Source organism: Petromyzon marinus, chromosome 55 (genome assembly GCF_048934315.1).
Source record: "Petromyzon marinus isolate PM22_M1 ecotype Great Lakes invasive population chromosome 55, UKy_Petmar_22M1.pri1.0, whole genome shotgun sequence".
Taxonomy (NCBI): domain Eukaryota; kingdom Metazoa; phylum Chordata; class Hyperoartia; order Petromyzontiformes; family Petromyzontidae; genus Petromyzon; species Petromyzon marinus.
Window position 1 is genome coordinate 11,945,712 of NC_133721.1, and position 17,402 is coordinate 11,963,113.

The window sequence follows — 17,402 nt, forward strand, 5'->3', positions numbered from 1 at the left end:
CATCACCACCCCGTGCCAGATTATCCTTGGAGCAAAAGTAGCTACACGTGGAGCTATACGTGGAGCTACATGTGGAGCTACGGGCCCCGCATTTTCAAGGGCCCCGTGCTAAATTATTTCAAGCTATCAATTCCGGCTCAGTGATTCTGCACTTGCCCTATTACTATAGTACTATACCGCCTTTGACTATTATGAACGACTGAGTGTTTAAGGTTAGCGATTTGTCGTATTATCTGGCTGTATGCCAAATGAAAAAAAATACAATTACTTTACTATGCAAGTTAACATTTATGTTTTAATATTTTTGTGTTATTTTTCATTTAGGGCCCCTTCATAACAAATGCTACAGGCCCCGCACTAGCTTCATCCGGCACTGCCACCACCACCATCATCATCATCAGCCAGGTACAACGCCGTAATTATCATCAACATCCACCAATCGTTGATCACTATCATCGTGAGTCATTATCGATCCTTTGCTGGATGAAGGCCTTCCGCCGAACGCCGTCGCTCACGCAACTTGACAACCCGGATTACATCACAACTCAGAGGTTACACATCGCACTGGGCTAGTCATTTGAGGCCGAGTCGACCTAGGGAAGGTCAAAGGCCGGCTCGGATATTCGCCACTGCTGCTGCTGTTGTTGTTGGTCGGAGGCGGGAATCGAACTCGCATCGCGGTTTTCGCTCCCGCAAAGTCACACAGAGACACGTGGGCGCACAGGGACACGTGGGCGCAAGTGTGAGCACAGGGACACGTGTGCGCACAGGGACACGTGGGCGCAAGTGTGAGCACAGGGCCACGTGGGCGCACAGGGACACGTGGGCGCAAGTGTGAGCACAGGGACACGTGGGCGCACAGGGACACGTGGGCGCACGTGTGGGCACAGGGACACGTGGGCGCACGTGTGGGCACAGGGACACGTGGGCGCACAGGGACACGTGGGCGCAAGTGTGAGCACAGGGACACCAAATATACAGCAGCAGGCGTCAGGGTCGGGATCGAACCCACGACCTCCTGCATACCAGGCGAGGTAGTTAACATCTCGCAAAACCGCGAGAAGTGACGGGCAACCGCACAAAAGGCCAGACGCGGTCACACAACTCAACATCGTCACCCTTCAACGCGATTACGACATCGCCGGTGTTGGCACAGACTCAACAGAGGCACCGATTTCGTCCACGACATCTCACTCACGTCCACGGCGGTAAGTTTGCAACACGCGTGGGAGTTTCCACGTTTGCGTGGGGACGATGTTGTTGCTGCTGCTTCTGATGTTGTTGCTGCTGCTGCCGATGGCGCTTGCGTGGGAGGTGCTTAGGGGAGGAGTTCTCGCAGAGACTCCAGGGACCTCTTTAAAAGGAGGTGGAGTGACTGACACTCCGTTATTCGCTCGAATAATTTTTTTTATCGATTTACCAACCACCACCACCACCACCACCAACCAACCACAATTACCAACAACCACCAACAACCAACCACCAACCAACCACCGTCGCCCAAGCGACATTCAAGCCACCACCGCCCCGGTAGGACAGCATCGTTTTTTGATAACGATGAACGATGACGCGTTTAGAGCGTGCGCTTGACAACCTTGTAATGCGAGTACACTCTTTAACGCGAGACAATTTGGTAAAACTTTGTAATGTTGTTGGTGCAACTTTGGGCGCCACGGTGGCGAGATTCGAACGACCTCGCCAGGTTTACGTGTGGGGAGAGGGGTCGTGGATTCGAATCCCCAACCTGACGATGCCTGCTGTGTATTTCGAGTCTGCGTGGCTCTCTCCCCGTGGTCGCGTGCATTTTGCTCCCGGTCGTCCGGTTTTAACCCTCCACATTGAGAGTGGTTGGCTGCTATGAATGTCCACGTGATGATGATGATGATGTTGAAAAGCCACTTCGTTGAGCTATCATTTGTGGCCAGGTCGCTTCTGAAAAAGAGCTACATTGCTCAGCGAGCCTTACCGCGATTTATTTATTTAATATGGATACATATTGTGATATGGGTATACTGAGTGATGTGTATGCATTGTGATATGGGTAAACTTTGTAACATAGGTACACTTTGTAACGTAGGTACACTTTGTAATATGGGTACACTTTATTTGAGTACACTTTGTAACATGGGTACACATTGTGATATGGGTACACTTTTTTAACATGGGCACACTTTGTAACGGAGGTACACTTTGTAATGTGGGTACACTTTGTTATTTGAGTACACTTTGTAACACGGGTATACTGAGTGATGTGTATGCATTGTGATATTGGTTTACTTAGTGATTTGTATACATTGTAATATAGGTACACTTTGTAACTGGGTACACTTTGTAACGTAGGTACACTTTGTAACATGGGTACACTTTGTTATTTGGGTACACTTTGTAACATGGGTACACATTGTGAAATGGGTACACTTGAACCATGATCAATCCACTGCTGGATGAAGGCGTCTGTCTCCATCCCGTGTTGGCCGGTGCGAGTTGTTTGACCATACTTCACCACGCTGGTCAGTGTGGGTTGTGTGAATAGGGAGGTCATCATGCCCTGTTCTGACAGGTGTGTAAACATCAACACTGGGGAGACAAAGGCAGTCGTATGTGGGTGCCGCCCTTCATAAGTGCTCGCTGACAGCACTTGACCCAAAAGGCTGCTAAGGCTTCACGGGGGATCTTTGTCTTTGTTATGTTTCTCTCTCTCCGCCTCTCCTTCACCGTATGCTCTTGCATAGAGACAGGCAGGTAGCCATAGAGACAGGCAGGTAGCCATAGAGACAGGCAGGTAGCCATAGAGACAGGCAGGTAGCCATAGAAGTAGACAGGTAGCCATAGAGACAGGCAGGTAGCCATAGAGGTATACAAGTAGCCAGAGACAGGCAGGTAGCCATAGAGACAGACAGGTAGCCATAGAGGTAGACAGGTAGTCATAGAGACAGACAGGTAGCCATAGAGACAGACAGGTAGCCATAGAGGTAGACAGGTAGCCATAGAGACAGACAGGTAGCCATAGAGACAGACAGGTTGCCATAGAGACAGGCAGGTAGCCATAGAGACAGGCAGGTAGCCATAGAGACAGGCAGGTAGCCATAGAGACAGGCAGGTAGCCATAGAGACAGGCAGGTAGCCATAGAGACAGACAGGTAGCCATAGAGACAGACAGGTAGCCATAGAGACAGACAGGTAGCCATAGAGACAGGCAGGTAGCCATAGAGACAGACAGGTAGCCATAGAGACTGGCAGGTAGCCATAGAGACAGGCAGGTAGCCATAGAGACAGGCAGGTAGCCATAGAGACAGGCAGGTAGCCATAGAGACAGGCAGGTAGCCATAGAGACAGACAGGTAGCCATAGAGACAGGCAGGTAGCCATAGAGACAGACAGGTAGCCATAGAGACAGGCAGGTAGCCATAGAGACAGGCAGGTAGCCATAGAGACAGGCAGGTAGCCATAGAGACAGGCAGGTAGCCATAGAGACAGACAGGTAGCCATAGAGACAGACAGGTAGCCATAGAGACAGGCAGGTAGCCATAGAGACAGGCAGGTAGCCATAGAGACAGACAGGTAGCCATAGAGACAGGCAGGTAGCCATAGAGACAGGCAGGTAGCCATAGAGACAGGCAGGTAGCCATAGAGACAGACAGGTAGCCATAGAGACAGGCAGGTAGCCATAGAGACAGGCAGATAGCCATAGAGACAGGCAGGTAGCCATAGAGACAGACAGGTAGCCATAGAGACAGACAGGTAGCCATAGAGACAGGCAGGTAGCCATAGAGACAGACAGGAAGATAGACACACAGGTAGACTGGTAGGTAGCCATGCATGTCGGTATATAGACACACAGGTAGACTGGTAGGTAGCCATGCATGTCGGTGTATAGACACACAGGTAGACTGGTAGGTAGCCATGCAAGTTGGTATATAGACACACAGGTAGACTGGTAGGTAGCCATGCATGTCGGTGTATAGACACACAGGTAGACTGGTAGGTAGCCATGCATGTCGGTGTATAGACACACAGGTAGACTGGTAGGTAGCCATGCATGTCGGTGTATAGACACACAGGTAGACTGGTAGGTAGCCATGCATGTCGGTATATAGACACACAGGTAGACTGGTAGGTAGCCATGCATGTCGGTGTATAGACACACAGGTAGACTGGTAGGTAGCCATGCAAGTTGGTATATAGACACACAGGTAGACTGGTAGGTAGCCATGCATGTCGGTGTATAGACACACAGGTAGACTGGTAGGTAGCCATGCATGTCGGTGTATAGACACACAGGTAGACTGGTAGGTAGCCATGCATGTCGGTATATAGACACACAGGTAGACTGGTAGGTAGCCATGCATGTCGGTATATAGACACACAGGTAGACTGGTAGGTAGCCATGCATGTCGGTATATAGACACACAGGTAGACTGGTAGGTAGCCATGCATGTCGGTATATAGACACACAGGTAGACTGGTAGGTAGCCATGCATGTCGGTATATAGACACACAGGTAGACTGGTAGGTAGCCATGCATGTCGGTGTATAGACACACAGGTAGACTGGCAGGTAGCCATGCATGTCGGTATACAGACACACAGGTAGACTGGTAGGCAGCCATGCATGTCGGTATATAGACACACAGGTAGACTGGTAGGTAGCCATGCATGTCGGTATATAGACACACAGGTAGACTGGTAGGTAGCCATGCATGTCGGTGTATAGACACACAGGTAGACTGGTAGGTAGCCATGCATGTCGGTGTATAGACACACAGGTAGACTGGTAGGTAGCCATGCATGTCGGTGTATAGACACACAGGTAGACTGGTAGGTAGCCATGCATGTCGGTATATAGACATACAGGTAGACTGGTAGGTAGCCATGCATGTCGGTGTATAGACACACAGGTAGACTGGTAGGTAGCCATGCATGTCGGTGTATAGACACACAGGTAGACTGGTAGGTAGCCATGCATGTCGGTGTATAGACACACAGGTAGACTGGTAGGTAGCCATGCATGTCGGTGTATAGACACACAGGTAGACTGGTAGGTAGCCATGCATGTCGGTGTATAGACACACAGGTAGACTGGTAGGTAGCCATGCATGTCGGTGTATAGACACACAGGTAGACTGGTAGGTAGCCATGCATGTCGGTGTATAGACACACAGGTAGACTGGTAGGTAGCCATGCATGTCGGTGTATAGACACACAGGTAGACTGGTAGGTAGCCATGCATGTCGGTGTATAGACACACAGGTAGACTGGTAGGTAGCCATGCATGTCGGTGTATAGACACACAGGTAGACTGGTAGGCAGCCATGCATGTCGGTGTATAGACACACAGGTAGACTGGTAGGCAGCCATGCATGTCGGTATATAGACACACAGGTAGACTGGTAGGTAGCCATGCATGTCGGTATATAGACACACAGGTAGACTGGTAGGTAGCCATGCATGTTGGTATATAGACACACAGGTAGACTGGTAGGTAGCCATGCATGTCGATGTATAGACACACAGGTAGACTGGTAGGTAGCCATGCATGTCGGTGTATAGACACACAGGTAGACTGGTAGGTAGCCATGCATGTCGGTGTATAGACACACAGGTAGACTGGTAGGTAGCCATGCATGTCGGTATATAGACACACAGGTAGACTGGTAGGTAGCCATGCATGTCGGTATATAGACACACAGGTAGACTGGTAGGTAGCCATGCATGTCGGTGTATAGACACACAGGTAGACTGGTAGGTAGCCATGCATGTCGGTATATAGACACACAGGTAGACTGGTAGGTAGCCATGCATGTCGGTGTATAGACACACAGGTAGACTGGTAGGTAGCCATGCATGTCGGTGTATAGACACACAGGTAGACTGGTAGGTAGCCATGCATGTCGGTGTATAGACACACAGGTAGACTGGTAGGTAGCCATGCAAGTCGGTGTATAGACACACACGTAGACTGGTAGGTAGCCATGCATGTCGGTGTATAGACACACAGGTAGACTGGTAGGTAGCCATGCATGTCGGTATATAGACACACAGGTAGACTGGTAGGCAGCCATGCATGTCGGTGTATAGACACACAGGTAGACTGGTAGGTAGCCATGCATGTCGGTATATAGACACACAGGTAGACTGGTAGATAGCCATGCATGTCGGTGTATAGACACACAGGTAGACTGGTAGGCAGCCATGCATGTCGGTGTATAGACACACAGGTAGACTGGTAGGTAGCCATGCATGTCGGTGTATAGACACACAGGTAGACTGGTAGGTAGCCATGCATGTCGGTATATAGACACACAGGTAGACTGGTAGGTAGCCATGCATGTCGGTATATAGACACACAGGTAGACTGGTAGGTAGCCATGCATGTCGGTGTATAGACACACAGGTAGACTGGTAGGTAGCCATGCATGTCGGTGTATAGACACACAGGTAGACTGGTAGGTAGCCATGCATGTCGGTGTATAGACACACAGGTAGACTGGTAGGTAGCCATGCATGTCGGTATATAGACACACAGGTAGACTGGTAGGTAGCCATGCATGTCGGTATATAGACACACAGGTAGACTGGTAGGTAGCCATGCATGTCGGTGTATAGACACACAGGTAGACTGGTAGGTAGCCATGCATGTCGGTGTATAGACACACAGGTAGACTGGTAGGTAGCCATGCATGTCGGTATATAGACACACAGGTAGACTGGTAGGCAGCCATGCATGTCGGTGTATAGACACACAGGTAGACTGGTAGGTAGCCATGCATGTCGGTGTATAGACACACAGGTAGACTGGTAGGTAGCCATGCATGTCGGTATATAGACACACAGGTAGACTGGTAGGTAGCCATGCATGTCGGTGTATAGACACACAGGTAGACTGGTAGGTAGCCATGCATGTCGGTGTATAGACACACAGGTAGACTGGTAGGTAGCCATGCATGTCGGTGTATAGACACACAGGTAGACTGGTAGGTAGCCATGCATGTCGGTATATAGACACACAGGTAGACTGGTAGGTAGCCATGCATGTCGGTATATAGACACACAGGTAGACTGGTAGGTAGCCATGCATGTCGGTGTATAGACACACAGGTAGACTGGTAGGTAGCCATGCATGTCGGTGTATAGACACACAGGTAGACTGGTAGGTAGCCATGCATGTCGGTGTATAGACACACAGGTAGACTGGTAGGTAGCCATGCATGTCGGTATATAGACACACAGGTAGACTGGTAGGTAGCCATGCATGTCGGTATATAGACACACAGGTAGACTGGTAGGTAGCCATGCATGTCGGTGTATAGACACACAGGTAGACTGGTAGGTAGCCATGCATGTCGGTATATAGACACACAGGTAGACTGGTAGGTAGCCATGCATGTCGGTATATAGACACACAGGTAGACTGGTAGGTAGCCATGCATGTCGGTGTATAGACACACAGGTAGACTGGTAGGTAGCCATGCATGTCGGTGTATAGACACACAGGTAGACTGGTAGGTAGCCATGCATGTCGGTGTATAGACACACAGGTAGACTGGTAGGTAGCCATGCATGTCGGTGTATAGACACACAGGTAGACTGGTAGGTAGCCATGCATGTCGGTATTTAGACACACAGGTAGACTGGTAGGTAGCCATGCATGTCGGTGTATAGACACACAGGTAGACTGGTAGGTAGCCATGCATGTCGGTGTATAGACACACAGGTAGACTGGTAGGTAGCCATGCATGTCGGTATATAGACACACAGGTAGACTGGTAGGTAGCCATGCATGTCGGTATATAGACACACAGGTAGACTGGTAGGTAGCCATGCATGTCGGTGTATAGACACACAGGTAGACTGGTAGGTAGCCATGCATGTCGGTGTATAGACACACAGGTAGACTGGTAGGTAGCCATGCATGTCGGTGTATAGACACACAGGTAGACTGGTAGGTAGCCATGCATGTCGGTGTATAGACACACAGGTAGACTGGTAGGTAGCCATGCATGTCGGTGTATAGACACACAGGTAGACTGGTAGGTAGCCATGCATGTCGGTGTATAGACACACAGGTAGACTGACACACGCAGGCCGCTAGACAAAACAAAGATCACCCGTATAGCCCTCACATACGATTGGGGCAAGTGTTATTATTAACCAGTATCACAGATGAAGGCCGGCACGGCACACGAGGGGATGGGTGGCCAGCACTACGCCCGGCAGCTGCACATCACACACATAGCACACACACACAGCTCACACACATCACACACACACAGCTCACACACAGCACACACATAGCACACACACAGCACACACACAGCACACACACACACAGCACACACACAGCTCTCACACACACATCACACACAGCACGCACACATCACACACACACAGCACACACACACAGCTCACACACAGCACACACATAGCACACACACAGCACACACACACACAGCACACACACACACAGCACACACACAGCTCTCACACACACATCACACAGCACACACACACAGCACACACACACATCACACACACAGCACACACAGCTCACACACAGCACACACACATCACACACACACACAGCACACACACACAGCTCACACACAGCACACACACACACAGCACACACACAGCTCACACAGACAGCACACACACACAGCTCACACACACAGCACACACACACAGCACACACACAGCTCACACACAGCACACACACACAGCTCACACACAGCTCACACAGCTCACACACATCACACACATCACACACACAGAGCACACACACAGCACACACAGAGCACACACACACATCACACACATACAGCAAACACACACACACCTCACACACACAGCTCACACACACAGCACACACACACAGCTCACACACACACCTCACACACACAGCACACACACACAGCATACACACACAGCACACACACAGCACACACACACAGCACACACACACACAGCACACACACCACACACACACAGCTCACACACACACCTCACACACAGATCGCACACACACCTCACACACACACAGCACACACACCACACACACAGCACACACACAGCACACACACAGCACACACACAGCACACACACACGCAGCACACACACAGCACACACACACAGCACACACAAAGATCACACACACAGCACACACACGCCTCTCACACACACAGCACACACACACCTCTCACACACACAGCACACACAGTTCACACACAGCACACACACACACACAGCACACACACATCTCTCACACACACACACATCTCTCACACACAAGCAGACACACAGCTCACACACACACACACAGCTCACACACAGCACACACACACAGCTCACACACACAGCCCCTAACACAGCTCACACACACAGTTCACACTCACCGTTCACACTCACAGCTCACACACACAGCTCACACTCACAGCTCACACACACACAGCTCACACACACACAGCCCCTAACACACAGCTCACACACACAGCTCACACTCACAGTTCACACACAACTCACACACACATCACACACACAGTTCACACACACAGCTCACACACACACACAGCACACACACACAACCCACACATACACACCACACACACAGCCCCTATCACACAGCCCCCTAGCACACAGCTCACACACAGAACTCACACACAGCTTCACGCTCACAGCTCACACACAACACAGCTCACACTCACACAGCCCCCAGCACACAGCTTACACACACAGCTCCCTGCACACAGCTTACAAGCTCAACAGCAGGACACGCATGGGCCTGCCCGGGCCGGTGACTCACCTCCACTTCTACCCCCCCCCACCACCACCACTCCCCATCCACCACCAGCAGGCGTGGAGAGCGAGGAGGAGGGAACTGAGATGATAAAGGCGACACGTGCCAGGCGAGGAGCGTGGCTACTACCGTCGGACCCCAGCCACAGATCGCTGCCGCAGCAACCTCCTCCTGCTGCCCCTACCGCTGCGACCACTCCAACACCGCAGCTGCTGCTGCTGCTCCTGCTGCTGCTGCATCTTCCCCTGCTCCTCGCGTCTCCTGCGAAGAGGAGTCCCGACAGAGAGTGGAGGAGAGCCCAGATCATGGACGTCAAAGCAGACGGGCGCGTGGGGAAGGCGACACCAGGGGTGGAGGACGCGGAGCAGCAGCTGGATGAGCAGCAGCTGGATGAGCAGCAGCATCAGGCGACGCGTCTGAAGGTGGCGTCACGGGAGGTCGTGGCGCTGGTGAACGAGGAGCACGGCTGGGTACTCGCAGCACGCGGAGCCGCCCTGGAGGCGAGGAAGTGCTATCCCGACGCTCCTCAGCCTCCCGGTGAGATGGGGGGGGGGGGGTGATGGAGGTTGATAGTGATGGAGGTGGTGATGGAGGTTGATAGTGATGGAGGTGGTGATGGAGGTTGATAGTGATGGAGGTGGTGATGGAGGTTGGTAGTGATGGAGGTGGTGATGGAGGTTGATAGTGATGGTGGTGGTGATGGAGGTGGTGATGGAGGTTGATAGTGATGGAGGTGGTGGAGGTGGTGATGGAGGTTGATAGTGATGGAGGTTGATAGTGATGGAGGTGGTGATGGAGGTGGTGATGGAGGTTGATAGTGATGGAGGTGGTGGAGGTGGTGATGGAGGTTGGTAGTGGTGATGGTGGTGGAATGGAGGTGGTGGTGGTGGAGGTTGTGGGCGGAGATGTACTGGACATCTGTGAAAAAGATCTTTATAGCTCATCGGATTCGTCCAGTAGCTATGATTGAGAAGTCTTGATGTACGTACTGTATGTTATAATTTTTTGTATGTACCAAAAAATAATAATTGGTGGTGGGTGGGGGGGGATTGTTGATAATAATCTGAAACAACACATGCACGAGAGCGACGTTCCGGGCAATGGCCCTTCTATTATACGTCTGTATTGTTTACCATTTTAAGGCCGTGTTATTGACGAGTGTTCGTGTGTCGAGTTGGTATTGCGCGCTGCGTGCAAATCCACAGGCGCGGCGGCGGCGGAGTGTCGCGAGGAGCCGCGGCTTCACCTTCGCCACGATCTATGGCGAACACACAAATCCCCCCTCCCCTCCCCCAGCGCAAGACTTGGCGCTCCTATCGTGTTTCTCAGTCATTTGTTGTTGTTACGTTCCGACCTCGCCACCCCCCCCACCCCGACTGCACGTCTGTGTAAAAGAGCTTCACGGCTCATCGGATTCCTCCACTATGTTCTCATTAGCCCCCTCCCCCCGCGTCTCCCTCCCGCCCCCCCCCCCCACGTCTCCCACATCCTCCCCCCACGTCTCCCTCCTCCCACGTCTCCCACAGGCTCCGTGGCCACGCTGTACCGCTACAAGAGCTCGAACCCGACCGAGGGTTGCGACTTCGTGTCGCTGGGTTTCGGTCAGAAGATGCTGTGCGTGGGACCGCCTGCAGAGCACCCCACGGTTACGCTCAAGGTGCTTTAAAAGGAGGAAACCCCCGGAGGGGGAACGGGGAAACCCCCGGGGGGAGGGGGAACCCCCAGAGGGGGGGGGGGAAACCCCTGGAGAGGGGGGGGGGGCACACCCCCCGTGGGTATGCTGTCCGAGTAGACTTGTGTGACTGTAAATGTATTTTGTTTAACATTTTAATAATAATAATAATATCGTGTTCCGGCTCGTTCGCGCGTTTTGGCGAGCCTAACCGTGACCTGCGAACCCGGCCGTCGCTCTGGGGTGGGGGTCCGGCTCTCCTGGGCAAACAAACACAACAACAGTCAGCTAAACAACTTGAGCTGGCCTTAGCCATGCTCTATGACATTGCCTTGAGCCGAGCCAGAGCCGAGCCGGAGCCGAGCCGAGCCACAGCTGAACCGCTGGGTGCACGTTTTGGGGGGGGGGGGGGAAGGGCAGGATCCGAGCGAGTGCCCCGAGCTGCCACCTCACACACTGTGACCCTCCCTGCCCTCCACACCCCCAGGAGTGCGTCAGCCCCGAGACGGTGAGCCCGCTGGACAAGGAGTCGTGGCGCTGCGTGTTCCTGCGGCGCGGCAGGAGGCACGGCACGGAGCTGGAGAGCGCCGCGTTCCGCGGGAGTTTCCTCAGCGTCCCCAACCACGGCGCCGTGGGCCTGCAGCGCCGCGTCGCCGGCTCGGTAGCGGCCGAAACCAACTCGAACCCCTGCCTCTTCAACTTCGTCCCGGCCGTGCGACGGTGACGACCACGGATCGGCCGCGGACGGCGCCACCACTTAGCGTGTTCCGCCAAGGCGGCAACGGCTCCCCCCACCCCCCCACCCCGTTCCTCTGTCGCCAGCCATTTGTTTTTCTCGCCAAGGTTTCGCCGGCGTCGCGGAGAAAAGCCGAGGGTCACGTCCGGGGGGCAAAATCCTCGCCACGAGCACCACGACCGACTTCGTTACCGAGCAACGGCCCACGGAAAGCGGATATCCTAGAGCTACTTCCGAGCGACGCTCTCCGGCCCCCCGACCCCGCTCAGGTTGAGCGGGGGGGGGGGGGGGCAGGGCCCGCACCTCTCCTACCTCGGCCTGCCGCGGGAGAGTAATTGGGCGTCGGTGCCGACGGCAGGCTTTTTTTTTTTTTAAATCGCGAGCCCGCCCCGACGCTCTTGGTCACGATTGCTCTTCGTAAAAAATAAAAAAGAGGCTCGGACACGAAACAAAACTTTCGTGGTAAAAGTTGCGTCGCTCTTAGGGACTTCGCTGCGGTGGCAAGATCTTCCTCGCCTGGTATGCAGGAGGTCGTGGGTTCGATCCCGATCCCGACGCTGCCTGCTGTATATTTGGAGTTTGTGTGCGTCTCTCTCTCTGTCCGTGATCGTGTGGAGTTCTCTCCGGGTCCTCCGGTTTTCCCCTCCACGCGTTTGACTATTTGGGAGCTATCAATGTTCACCTGACATAAGCCACTTCGTTGAGCTGAGCTGCCATTTGTGGCCATGTTGCTTCTGAAAATAAAGAGCTACATAAGCTCGGTGGACCTTACCTGGTAAAATATAAAAAAATATAGTAAAACAAAATAGGTTACCCATGCGCGTACACATCGAGCCACATGTATGCCTACCTACCTATACACCTACCCATGTACTTGCCTTACCCATGTACCTCTACAATTGTAAAGTAAAACATTGTTTTGGGTAACACCTGACACACTGACCAAAGCACTGCCCAACACTTGTGGAAGCCACAAAAATAAAAACCACGTAGTGAAAAATAATTATTTGAAAATATATAACTTTCCTTGCCCTCGTCCAATAGCCGTGGGGCTTCCGTACCGCTAACAGGCCCGAAGGTAAAAAAAACAAAGAATGGCGTTTTGATTTGCACCCGGCGTCGCCAACGCATATTTGCCGACCGGAACAAAGGCTGTTTTTTTTTGTTTGCGTGCGTGGAAGCGACACCGCAAAGCGGCGTGAGCGGGAATCGCCGGCACACACGCTTCAGGAAGCCAGCCGCAGCAACAAGAGTGGTTTATGTATAACAGGGCGCGCGATGTAATCCACGAGCGAGCACGGTTGTTTTCATTTTCCTTCTCTCCCCGTGTCCGAAGCGCGGCCGCGCGTTGCCCGACCACCACAGTTGCCCCTTTTGGAATTTCCACGATGAAAATAAAAGATTTGTGAAGCGCATCCTCACTCTCGCGACCTCTTTCGTGTCGTTTTGTATCGGCGATTTCGGTGTCCCCCCGCGTGTCGTCGCCTTGGGTCACTCGTCCGACACACGGTTTTGTTGACAGAGATGCAAGGGGCCGTCTGGAACGCTCTTCCTTCCGATATTAGGAAGCCACTGGAGCTATTCACGTTTAAATCTAGATTTAAAACTCATTTACTTAGAACTGAGCTTTGTATTTCGTTTCTTGTTCTTCAACCGCACCTCTGATTAGCACAATTGGCTACGTACAGTGGTGCGGAATAAGTTCCACATAATTGCATACAATTTCACAACCACCACCACTTAATTTCATCACAACTAATGCCATCACTTTGAAATCCACCACAAAGCAATGCCACCCAACACTGCTGGCAATATGGCAACCACCACCACCCATCATCATCACTGACATTTTAATCACCACCACCAAAATCTCCACACCAAAACCGCCACCCGTCACCACCCTCAACCTGGTTGCGTACGTAATCCTTTATTTATAGAAAAGGAGCGTTATCCATCTGAGCCGTCCTGTGTTGGTGGGAGTGAAAACAATTGGCCACAGCTGCTGCCCGGTCGAAAAACGAAAACCCATTCATGGAAACAAACGGCGTTATTGCTACGGGGAACACAGCTCTCGTTTGGAATGATTGCATTTCACAAGGTACAGTACCGTCACTTTACCCGCAGGAAAGTGTCATCTTTTAAAAACTCACTCGCACGATCACCACCCCCCCGCCCCGACCCCGGCACCTCCGCCACCATCTTTTCCGCGTGAACAAAAAAACGCAAATTCCTCATCGTTCCGATCATATCAACCGTCACCAGCCCTCCTGCACAGGAGCGAGAGGAACAAACGCAATCATCCGTACAGATTGCAAAACATCTCTTAAGGAGGAAGGAATAAGTGAGAGCCTCGGTGATACGAATAATTTTGAGATCAAGGGAGAGAGGTGAGCTGGATTGGACACGTGGTTTTTTTTCCCCGTGCAATTCCAAGGGCTGTGGCGATCTGAGGCACTCACTGGGACACCGGTAGACACACAGACTGGTGTAGAGACCCACAGACTTGCACGCTCAAACCGATACATAGACAGTGACGCATACACTCGCAGAGACCTACACTCACACTCAGACCGATGGACACGGTGTGACCCATAGATGCTGTGGGTGGAGTATCGGCATAGCGGTTAGCGCACTACAAAACGAACCCAGATACCCAAGTTCGATTCCCCCGTCACCGATAAATATCAGAGGTGTGGTCTTGGGCCTCCCTCTCTTCACCAACCCGCACTGACCAGCGTGGTGACGTATGGTCAAATAAAACTCATGACACACAAAGCATGGGTAGGAGGACTTCACTCAGTAGTGGATCGACAAAGGTCTGCAAATCATTATTTTTTTCCTACGGAGGAGGGAGGATGAAGAGGGGAAGGAGGGAGGAGGAAGAGCGGCAGACCGTGGAGAAGAAGAGGCACAGAGTAGAAAACTCCTGGAGGGATGGAGGAAATCTGAGCAGCCTAACATCCGGGGCTTCCGAGTTCCAAGAAGAGTCAGGAAACAAAAGTGATGTTGATTACTGGGGGTTCCCCCCCATCCCACCCATCATCTCTCCCAGACACCCCCCCCCCCGCGCCCCGACCTCCGGGCCCCCCTCTTCAACTCACCATAGGCACAACGATGACGAAGAAGACCCAGGTTAGATATCCGAAACGAAAACCAGAACCGAACGTTGTAAACCGTTTGTCGCCGCTGCTGCTTTCAGCGACGTTTCTCCGCAGCGTCGCGCCCGTTGCACGCCGTCCCGTTCGCCACGGCGACGCGTCCGACGTTTCGTGCCGCACACGTGCTGCGGGGGGGTGGGGGGGGTGGGGTGGGGAGGAGCTTCTCGATGAGGCAGGGGAGGTGCGGGGAAGCCCTCGGGGTCGACGCGCCAAACAGCGGGACGGAAGATTCGTGGCACGACTGCGAAAACCAACCCGAGCTTGACTCCTCTCCTGCTGACGAGACGCCGCACGTCGAAGCCGGTCGAGAGCGTCAGTTGGTGCTGAACCAGCGCCGCTCAAGACGCACTCCCAGGGGGAAGGCCGCCAGGCCGATGGGATGTGTAAAAAATATATATGTATGTGGAGGGGCAGATATGGGAAGGATATGGACGATTGTGGTCTTTTCACAGTCTGCTGAAACAATCTCCATTCGCCCCGAACGGGATGAAACAAGCTGGTCGGTGTCTGCCCTCCAAAGGCGACGCCCGGGATCGCAGCTGGAGTCGGCCTCCCGAACTTTTTAAGAGTTAATTTCGTTTTAAACGAGAAGGTAACTCAAGTGGGTGCGGACCCCCACACCCCACAAGGGGGCAATCTCATTGGCGACAGTGATTCATCTGTTCAGGGCAGGGTGGCGGGTGCAGTGGTAACGTTCGCGCCTCGCAGGAAATAGCTGGGGTTCAACTCCCGGCCTGCGGCTCTGTTTTTGTGTGAAGTGTGTATGTCGCCTCATTGTTGTAGAGAGAGTGTGTGTGTGTATGTCGCCTCACTGTTGTAGAGTGTGTGTGTGTATGTCGCCTCACTGTTGTAGAGAGAGTGTGTGTTCAGTGTGTATGTCGCCTCACTGTTGTAGAGAGAGTGTGTGTGCAGTGTGTATGTCGCCTCACTGTTGTAGAGAGTGTGTGTGTGCAGTGTGTATGTCGCCTCACTGTTGTAGAGAGTGTGTGTGTGCAGTGTGTATGTCGCATCACTGTTGTAGAGAGTGTGTGTGTGCAGTGCGTATGTCGCCTCACTGTTGTAGAGAGAGTGTGTGTGTGCAGTGTGTATGTCGCCTCACTGTTGTAGAGAGTGTGTGTGTGCAGTGTGTATGTCGCCTCACTGTTGTAGAGAGTGTGTGTGTGCAGTGCGTATGTCGCCTCACTGTTGTAGAGAGAGTGTGTGTGTGCAGTGTGTATGTCGCCTCACTGTTGTAGAGAGTGTGTGTGTGTATGTCACCTCACTGTTTAAGAGAGTGTGTGTGTGTGCAATGTGTATGTCGCCTCACTGTTGTAGAGTGTGTGTGCGTGCAGTGTGTATGTCGCCTCACTGTTGTAGAGTGTGTGTGTGTGCAGTGTGTATGTCGCCTCACTGTTGTAGAGAGAGTGTGTGTGCAGTGTGTATGTCGCCTCATTGTTGTAGAGAGAGTGTGTGTGTGCAGTGTGTATGTCGCCTCACTGTTGTAGAGAGTGTGTGTGTGCAGTGTGTATGTCACCTCACTGTTGTAGAGAGTGTGTGTGTGTGCAGTGTGTATGTCGCCTCACTGTTGTAGAGTGTGTGTGTGTTCAGTGTGTACCCCCCCTGTTGTAGAGAGTGTGTGTTCAGTGTGTATGTACTCCCCCTGTTCTAGAGAGTGTGTGTTCAGTTTGTATGTACTCCTGTTCTAGAGTGTGTGTGTGTTCAGTGTGTATGTACTCCCCCTGTTGTAGAGTGTGTGTGTGTGTGCAGTGTGTATGTACTCCCCCTGTTGTAGAGTGTGTGTGTGTGTGCAGTGTGTATGTACTCCCCCTGTTGTAGAGTGAGTGTGTGTGTGCAGTGTGTATGTACTCCTGCTCTGCAGTGTGTGTGCAGTTTGTTCAAATTTTGCCCGATTCGAAAAAAAAATCGCACCACAAAATCACTCGCTTGGGATCACCACACGAGGCAAACGTCGCCAACCAACCGCGAGACGACCGGGCAAGCGGCCTGTGTCGGAGTCGCGCAGAAGCGCGTTGCTCTGTCGGCCATGGCCTTGCAACGCGACCAGA

At 52.5% G+C, this 17,402-nt stretch overlaps 1 protein-coding gene across 1 annotated transcript; it reads left to right on the plus strand.

Moving 5' to 3' along the window:
• Positions 1-1,407: 1,407 nt before the first annotated feature.
• LOC116954500 (uncharacterized) lies at positions 1,408-13,614 on the plus strand. The gene is made up of 4 exons (XM_032975051.2): positions 1,408-1,530; positions 9,849-10,328; positions 11,318-11,448; positions 11,951-13,614. The coding sequence occupies exons 2-4, from the start codon at positions 9,878-9,880 to the stop codon at positions 12,185-12,187; spliced, it is 819 nt and encodes a 272-aa protein (XP_032830942.1). The 5' UTR covers positions 1,408-1,530; positions 9,849-9,877; the 3' UTR covers positions 12,188-13,614.
• The last annotated feature ends 3,788 nt before the right edge of the window (positions 13,615-17,402 follow it).

What these genes read in the sequence shown, in the direction of transcription:
- LOC116954500 (XM_032975051.2), top strand. Translation starts at nt 9,878, where the DNA reads ATGATAAAGGCGACACGTGCCAGGCGAGGAGCGTGGCTACTACCGTCG. An exon ending in CGACGCTCCTCAGCCTCCCG is followed by an intron (nt 10,329 to 11,317) that starts GTGAGATGGGGG and finishes CGTCTCCCACAG; the next exon opens with GCTCCGTGGCCACGCTGTAC. An exon ending in ACCCCACGGTTACGCTCAAG is followed by an intron (nt 11,449 to 11,950) that starts GTGCTTTAAAAG and finishes CCACACCCCCAG; the next exon opens with GAGTGCGTCAGCCCCGAGAC.